At 41.0% G+C, this 9,402-nt stretch overlaps 1 protein-coding gene across 1 annotated transcript in view; it reads right to left on the bottom strand.

The window, feature by feature from the left end:
• Positions 1-5,985: 5,985 nt before the first annotated feature.
• mipol1 (mirror-image polydactyly 1) overlaps positions 5,986-9,402 on the bottom strand; it is a 93,133-nt gene continuing 89,716 nt past the window's right edge. The window contains exon 14 of the mRNA XM_041811951.1: positions 5,986-6,402. Within this exon, the coding sequence (XP_041667885.1) occupies positions 6,336-6,402 (67 nt within the window). The 3' untranslated portion in view covers positions 5,986-6,335. The remainder of the gene's footprint in view (positions 6,403-9,402) is intronic.

The raw sequence follows: 9,402 nt of genomic DNA, 5'->3' as shown, positions 1-9,402 counted from the left end.
GAGTGAGAACAGATTTCTACGGAGTAATGTCATTAAATAAAAATCAGTGACTGCATAAATATTAACCCTTTAAAGTGACTGAGCTAATCCAGCAGAGGGCCAGACAGTTAGTGCTAGTAGTCTCACAGTTAGTGAGAATAGTAGTAGCTTTAAAGGATGACATCATCTTCAAAGGCAGGAACAGAATGTTTTAGTAGCTTTAAAGGATGACATCATCTTCAAAGGCAGGAACAGAATGTTTTAGTAGCTTTAAAGGATGACATCATCTTCAAAGGCAGGGATAAAATGTTTTAGTAGCTTTAAAGGATGACATCATCTTCAAAGGCAGGAACAGAATGTTTTAGTAGCTTTAAAGGATGACATCATCTTCAAAGGCAGGGATAAAATGTTTTAGTAGCTTTAAAGGATGACATCATCTTCAAAGGCAGGAACAGAATGTTTTAGTAGCTTTAAAGGATGACATCATCTTCAAAGGCAGGAACAGAATGTTTTAGTAGCTTTAAAGGATGACATCATCTTCAAAGGCAGGAACAGAATGTTTTAGTAGCTTTAAAGGATGACATCATCTTCAAAGGCAGGAACAGAATGTTTTAGTAGCTTTAAAGGATGACATCATCTTCAAAGGCAGGAACAGAATGTTTTAGTAGCTTTAAAGGATGACATCATCTTCAAAGGCAGGAACAGAATGTTTCAGTAGCTTTAAAGGATGACATCATCTTCAAAGGCAGGAATAAAATGTTTTAGTAGCTTTAAAGGATGACATCATCTTCAAAGGCAGGAACAGAATGTTTTAGTAGCTTTAAAGGATGACATCATCTTCAAAGGCAGGAACAGAATGTTTTAGTAGCTTTAAAGGATGACATCATCTTCAAAGGCAGGAACAGAATGTTTTAGTAGCTTTAAAGGATGACATCATCTTCAAAGGCAGGAACAGAATGTTTTAGTAGCTTTAAAGGATGACATCATCTTCAAAGGCAGGAACAGAATGTTTCAGTAGCTTTAAAGGATGACATCATCTTCAAAGGCAGGGATAAAATGTTTTAGTAGCTTTAAAGGATGACATCATCTTCAAAGGCAGGAACAGAATGTTTTAGTAGCTTTAAAGGATGACATCATCTTCAAAGGCAGGAACAGAATGTTTTAGTAGCTTTAAAGGATGACATCATCTTCAAAGGCAGGAACAGAATGTTTTAGTAGCTTTAAAGGATGACATCATCTTCAAAGGCAGGAACAGAATGTTTCAGTAGCTTTAAAGGATGACATCATCTTCAAAGGCAGGAATAAAATGTTTTAGTAGCTTTAAAGGATGACATCATCTTCAAAGGCAGGAACAGAATGTTTTAGTAGCTTTGATCACATCTTTAAACACAAGGATGGAATGTTTAATGGCCAGTTCAGGATGTTATCTTTTTTCAGCTTATTTAAGACTTTTACGATGACATCATGAATTCAAAGGATGGAATGTTGGTGAGGCTGGTAATTTTGGGGGCTTTTCCCTCCATTTTTGCCAAATATTAGGCCATAGCTGGTAACTTCAGCTCACCAGAAGGACTGTGGGAGACTCCATGGTCAAGAGGAAGAAAGGTCTTTGGTCTGATGAGACCAGAATGGAGCTTTGAGACCATCAGACAAGACGCCAAACACTGACATCACCACAAACACACCATCCCCACTGTGGAGCACGCTGGTGGCAGCATCATGCTGTGGGGATGCTTCTCAGCAGCAGAAGCAAACAGAGAAAACATGGAAGGTCAGTACTTTAACAGGGACTATATTGTCTGTAAATACTGACAGCTCATGTTCCGTGTTCTCTTAAGTTTCCTGGTTCTGGTTCCTGTAAAGAGATGCTGAATATCATTTAGTTCTCTTGCTCTTATTGATTTCAGATAAATGGAGCAGGGCTTTATTTTGCTCTTCAGTCATCTTCAGGCTGAAGCAGTCTGATGTGAAACGTCCCAAAATAAAAGTAGTCAGACCCTCCAGGGTGGTCCTGTGGCCTGCAGGAACACGGGAATCTTTAAAGGTCATTACTCTGACCATCACTGATAACATGGTTCAAACTCACGCTCAAACAGGCCCAGTTAACAGCTCTAACACTGACATCAACAATCAGAGTTCTCAGCCAATCACAGCGGAGGATGTCTGTTACATAAACACCCTCTCTCTCTCCCAGGTGGCGTCAGAAGTTGGAGCTCCAACAAACCGAGTCTTTCTTCAGAACAAGCAGATTAACGGCCGCGGGATTAAATCCAGGACACCCAAGACGACCACGAGTGGTCCGCCATCACCATGGCAACGAAGGGGGGGGGCAGAACACACACAAACACAAATATACCCCAATATAAGGCCTATAACACCACTACTGCTGATGTCTGATGGGAAATCAGCTGGACTGCCTTCATCTCTGAGCGGAGAACTGAAACTGGACGACTCTAGGCCCCAGACTGGTTTATACAGGGAGTCTAGACTGGTTTACACAGGAGCTTTAGACTCTGGACTATTTTATATAGGGCCTATAGACTCTGGACTGGTTTATACAGGGAATCTAGACTCTAGACTGGTTTATATAGGGCCTCTAGACTCTAGACTGGTTTATACAGGGCCTCTAGACTGGTTTATACAGGGCCTCTAGACTGGTTTATACAGGGACTCTAGACTGGTTAATACAGGGACTCTAGACTGGTTTATACAGGGACTCTAAACTGGTTTATACAGGGACTCTAAACTGGTTTATACAGGGACTCTAAACTGGTTTATACAGGGACTCTAGACTGGTTTATACAGGGACTCTAAACTGGTTTATACAGGGACTCTAAACTGGTTTATACAGGGACTCTAAACTGGTTTATACAGGGACTCTAAACTGGTTTATACAGGGACCCTAGACTGGTTTATACAGGGACTCTAGACTGGTTTATACAGGGACTCTAGACTCTAGACTGGTTTATACAGGGACTCTAAACTGGTTTATACAGGGACTCTAGACTGGTTTATACAGTTTATACTTAAACCAAATTTCTTCATGTTACAACCACAAACATAAATACTAAACCAGTATATATTAGACTGAAACCAACTAAACCAGTATATATTAGACTGAAACCAACTAAACCAGTATATATTAGACTGAAACCAACTAAACCAGTATATATTAGACTGAAACCAACTAAACCAGTATATATTAGACTGAAACCAACTAAACCAGTATATATTAGACTGAAACCAACTAAACCAGTATATATTAGACTGAAACCAACTAAACCAGTATATATTAGACTGAAACCAACTAAACCAGTATATATTAGACTGAAACCAACTAAACCAGTATATATTAGACTGAAACCAGCTAAACCAGTATATATTAGACTGAAACCAACTAAACCAGTATATATTAGACTGAAACCAGCTAAACCAGTATATATTAGACTGAAACCAACTAAACCAGTATATATTTGACTGAAACCAGCTAAACCAGTATATATTAGACTGAAACCAACTAAACCAGTATATATTTGACTGAAACCAACTAAACCAGTATATATTAGACTGAAACCAGCTAAACCAGTATATATTTGACTGAAACCAACTAAACCAGTATATATTAGACTGAAACCAGCTAAACCAGTATATATTTGACTGAAACCAACTAAACCAGTATATATTAGACTGAAACCAGCTAAACCAGTATATATTAGACTGAAACCAGCTAAACCAGTATATATTAGACTGAAACCAGCTAAACCAGTATATATTAGACTGAAACCAGCTCAACCAGTATATATTTTTATATATCCCCTCTCTGAGCTCTCCTGGTACTCTGTCAGACAAACATCCCAAACACAGAGTGAGCGTCTGTGTGGACGGAGGTCGACCAATCAGATTGCTCCTCCCTGTGTTTGGACAGCGTTAGTATGCAGAGCAGCGTCTGTTTGCATATAAAGACACTTCTCCTGGAACCTTCTGGAAACAGCCGCCTCAGCAGTTTGTCCAAACACTCTCACGGTCGGCTCTGCGTTTACTTGAGTACGGCGCTTCGCTCTGGAGCAACGACTCAAACGTTACAGCAGTTATCGGGTCAAACCCTCAGACCTGACAACAGAATCCTAGACTCCAAACAACGGGCAATTTAGTGAGTATAACAGCTGAACAAATGTCTGCATATCCCAAGAAAGCCACGCCAAACCCTCGCCACACGCTCCTTTAAATGTTGACCATGTTTTTGAGCAATCTGGACTCCACGCTCTCTGAGCCGACATTAACCCTTCTCAGTGAGGAAGGATCCTGGAGCGTGGAGCCTCAGTAACCATGGAAACGTGGACAGAAACAAACATTTGATACCATCCATACCACAGGATTAAACATAGATAGTCTAATATTTACAGCCTGATCAGCAGAGTTTGAATCATAAATTTAGCGCTGTCTGAGCCCTCGCTCCTCTCCAGCTTCATTTAAATGTTGCCAACATAGTTGTGCAATCAGGCCGCTGCTCTCTCTCAGGTTAACTCTGACTGATGATGGTTATTTAGTCTTCAGAATTTTTATCGATCATTTAGATAAAGCAGAGTTGTGTTAAAACGTGGTATCGACTTTCCTCCCTCTGTGGTCCAGGTTCTTCTTTTTCCTGAGTCTCTGCAGGGTCTGAACCCCCCCTAATTGAAGATCAGTCTGCCTTTTAGTTCTTGTGTTGATTTAAGGTTCTTCTCTTAAACTTCTGCTGTTTTAGGATGAAACTCTGCTCTCTTTAATTTCAGAGGATCGCTGTGACAAATGAAGGAAGCCGCTCTGACTTTATGTTCCCCAAAAACTTCAAATTAAAATTTAACTTTGACAACTTTTCTACACCACAGTCAGAAAGATGCTTTAAGGAGAGTCACCGGGAGAGACGGAGGAGCTGAAACCAGAGCGACGATGCTTTCAAAAGACTGAAGAGGGCGGCCGAGTAAAAAAAGACCTAGAAACACGACCGAACCAAGAGGAACACCAGAATCAAACCCGGCACTGAAACTCAGTACAACCACAGTCCTGTTCTTTAATGTGGACGGCTGGACCAAGCAGCTCTGACAGCAGCTTCAAAGGCAAGGATGGAATGTCAAAATAGCTTTGAAGAATGACATCATCTTCAAAGGCAAGGCGGGAATGTTATGTTAGTTCTGAAGAAAGACATCATCGTAAAGGCAAGGATGGAATGTTGCATTACCTTTGAAGAAAAAACATCACCTTAAAAGGCAAGGATGGAATGTTGCATTACCTTTGAAGAAAAAACATCACCTTAAAAGGCAAGGATGGAATGTTACAGTAGCTCTGAAGAAAGACATCATCTTTAAAGGCAAGGATGGAATGTCATGTTAGCTTTGAAGAAAGACATCATCTTAAAAGGGAAGGATGGAATGTTATTTTAGCTTTGACGAAAGCGTGACATAATCTTTAAGACAAGGATGGAATGTTATATTAGCTTTAAAGAAAGCCATTATCTTCAAAGAGTGAAGATGGAATGTTTTACCAGATTTAAAGGATGACATCATATTTAAAGGCAAGGTTGGAATGGTTTATAAATGTCAAAGGATGACATAATCGCTAAATGTAAGGATGGAATGTTTTTTAAACATAGTAGTGGAATGTTTTATAGAGTTCAAAAGATGACATTATCCCTAAAGCAAATATGGAATGTTTGATGGATTTTAAAGGATGACATCTTCAAAGGCAGATGTTGGAATGTTGGGACCTTTTACCCTCGGTTTCCACCAGTCGGCCATAGTTGGCGACTTTTGTGAAAGTGGGTGGAGCTGTTGAGGAGCGAGGGTTCAGTTGAACATCAGTGATATCAAACAGGAAGAAACGACTCACAGTGTGACGTTCAAGGCCCAAACCCAGTTTTCCTGTTTGAATGGAGAAAACAAACAGAAATACTCACCCACAGATGGACCAATCAGAACGAAGAGCTGACGATATTTCTGTTGATGCTGAATAACTTAAGGCAGAGAAATATTATCACAAACTTTTTATTTCACGTTAAAACCACACAGAGAATTATATTTAGTAAAAACATGTCAGTACCCATCATATCAGGAGGAAATACCAAAATAAAAGAGATCAAATCAGCTCCATACACAGGAAATACCAAAATAAAAGAGATCAAATCAGCTGATCACAGCATCATCTTTAAATTAGAGCAAAAATCTTTAAAGTCAAACTTTTTTGGTGTTTAAAACTCTTTAGACAGATAGAAGGTGAGAATACTGCAGGTTAGGCACCATGGGATTCTTTTCCCCATAAATGAAACTGAGAGAAAACAAAATAAAACAGAAAATTTAAGAGTTTAGTGGTAGAAGAAGGAATCAGATAACGGCTCGCAGGCTCCCCGTCCCGACCTTCTTCCTCAAAACCTCCACGAGCCGCTCCAACCTGAGGACGAGAACACCACTTTACTTAGACTGAAGGTTTATTTAGAGGAGTCCTGGAAAAGTGAAAGCCTCTTTAGCAGCTTTTCTCCCTCACAGCCATTAACATGCTTTTAAAGGACACCCTGATCTACTCTTCAGACCATTGACTGGTTAGACTGGAATGACAACTGGGGCCCAGACTGGCCTGACAGAAGGTTTTATGAACTTTGATGACATCATCTTTCCAGAGCCGTTGAAAGACTTCAGAGGATGACATCATCAAAGGCAAAGGACGGAATGTTCATGACAGAGGCTGGTACCTCCATTCTCAGTAGTCAGCAACTTTTGGAAAGGTTCACCAATAATGATCTATTAATGACAGAGAGATGAAGAACTGGTTAGACTGGAATGACAACTCAGGTCAAGAAGACACGTTATGGGGGAATTGTGATGTATTTATTTATTCATCTATCTATCAGGTGCGAGCCAGATCTAAGAACCAGCTCCTTTTGTAAACAGGAGCCTGCTCTCATTTGAGAGATGGTTTCCTTTTCCATGATAAGGGCCAAGGCTAATATTACCACAAGCTAGCTAGTCTGTAACAAGCAAGGATGGAATATTTTAGAAAGTATAAAGGATGACATCATCTTCAAAGAACAGGATGGAATGTTTTAGAAAATTCCAAGGATGACATCATCTTCAAAGAACAGGATGGAATGTTTTAGAAAATTCCAAGGATGACATCATCTTCAAAGAACAGGATGGAATGTTTTAGAAAGTATAAAGGATGACATCATCTTCAAAGAACAGGATGGAATGTTTTAGAAAGTATAAAGGATGACATCATCTTCAAAGGACGGGATGGAATATTTTAGAAAATTCAAAGGATGACATCATCTTCAAAGAACAGGATGGAATGTTTTAGAAAATTCAAAGGATGACATCATCTTCAAAGAACAGGATGGAATGTTTTAAGAAGTTCAAAGGATTACATCATCTTCAAAGAACAGGATGGAATGCTTTAGAAAGTATAAAGGATGACATCATCTTCAAAGAACAGGATGGAATGTTTTAGAAAATTCAAAGGATGACATCATCTTCAAAGAACAGGATGGAATGTTTTAAGAAGTTCAAAGGATTACATCATCCTCAAAGAAAAGGATGGAATGTTTTAGAAAGTATAAAGGATGACATCATCTTCAAAGAACAGGATGGAATGCTTTAGAAAGTTCAAAGGATGACATCATCTTCAAAGAACAGGATGGAATGTTTTTTTTAAGCTTTAAAGGATGACATCATCTTCAAAGACAAGTATTAGATATATTATCAAGTCCAAAAGATGACATCATCTTCAAATAAAAGTGTGGAATGTTTTAGAAAGTTCAAAGATGACATCATCTTCAAAGAAAAGCATGGAATGTTGCTGAAGCTGGGGATGTTGGGGGCTAGCAGACCATAGTTAGCAAACCCTTGCTCCTCACCAGTTCCACCAACTTTTCCAAAAGTTGCCAACAAAGGAACGTCACCATGAGGGCGTGGTGTTGTTCTCAGTAACGTTGGTGCTGGCTCCCATTTCAGAGCTCAAACTGTTGACGATGAAGAGACAGAACCGCTCTCTACTGAGCAGAGACAGATCACTCTGAGTGAGTCTGGACAGACTTAAACAAAGCCATGATCTACATTTACTATCTATAAAACAGAGCGTTCATGCTGAACATAGGTAAGGCCGTGGCTTACCCTATCCTGTTCAGTTTCACAGGAAGTTAAACAAGTGGAAGAACGACCAATCCTGATTCTCTGCAGCCAAGAACAGGGCAAGTGTCTCTGTCCACAGGGGGCGCCACAAACAGCAGAGTAAAAGTTGCTGAGAGGGTGCTGAAAGTTTGTGGGCCTGACTCTGAATAAATGAAGAGAGGAGAGAAAGGAGCTTTAAATGAAGATGGAAAAATGACCCTGATGACTTTCTAACATCAGCCAGGCTCGCTCGCCCCTCTCTCTCTCTCCCTTCAAACCAAATTAAACTTGTTCCCGTCTCTAATAACCAGCAGATTTCTGCCTCTTCCCCTCCCCTCCTGAGAGCAAATATTCCATTCTTCACATTCACAAACTCCGGAGGCCCTTCAGAGCGGGCCGCCCCCCCGCTGGCTGCCAAATTAGAGCAGAAAGCCGCGGGTTTGAGCCCAGGAGGACGGTGTGGGACGCAGACGGACGACTTAAGCTGTTTTCATCATGAATCTCATCCCTTCATCTTCAGGCTGATGAGATGAGAAGCAGCAGAAGAAGAAGTCACGTTATTCAGCATCCGAGCGTCAGCCCGTACCGGGAGAAATCTGACGGATTAATTCTTCCTGATCGGCTCGCCGGCAGAGACACTCACACCGATGTCCGCTGAATATGAATCATCCAACCAAATCTCTTTAGTCCCACACGCTTAACCAGTCTTTGAACACATCTCAGAGCCTCTGCTGACTGCTGTTAGGAACAGAAACATGTTTCTGACGGCGGGAAACTCCAGGCGCCGCCATGGAGACGGTTTCATTCCTTTACACCAATCCAGCTGTAGGAAAACTAGCCAATTAAACTTTAACCCTTTAATGAACTGATCTAATGTAGCAGGGCGGGGGAGGGGGCACCGACCAGGTTTGAGCTGCTGAAACTAATCAGCTATTGTTCACCTCTACAGGTGTGCAGAAGGGTCAAACTAGCGGTAGATGCTAACTGCTAACCTGTGAGCTCAGAGATGCTCTCCTCTCTGAGGTTGATGTCTGTAATAACAGTAACATGCAGCAAGTGTGCTCACTCTGCAGAGCTTCTCTGTCGGCCTGCCAGGGCTGTAGCACGCTGTCAGCTCCATTCACTTTTAGCCCAGCGCTGCAGCGGCTACGTAAAGACCCAGAAACACAGCAGCTGCCTACACTCACAGGTATCTCTGCTAAAGCTAAGCTAACCCAGCACTGGTCTGGGTCACTAATGTCCCCTCCGATAACATGATAATCTTTAGTCCACCAGTCTAAACTCAGGT

Source organism: Cheilinus undulatus, linkage group 18 (genome assembly GCF_018320785.1).
Source record: "Cheilinus undulatus linkage group 18, ASM1832078v1, whole genome shotgun sequence".
NCBI lineage: Eukaryota > Metazoa > Chordata > Actinopteri > Labriformes > Labridae > Cheilinus > Cheilinus undulatus.
This window is presented reverse-complemented; position numbering and strand designations above follow the sequence as displayed.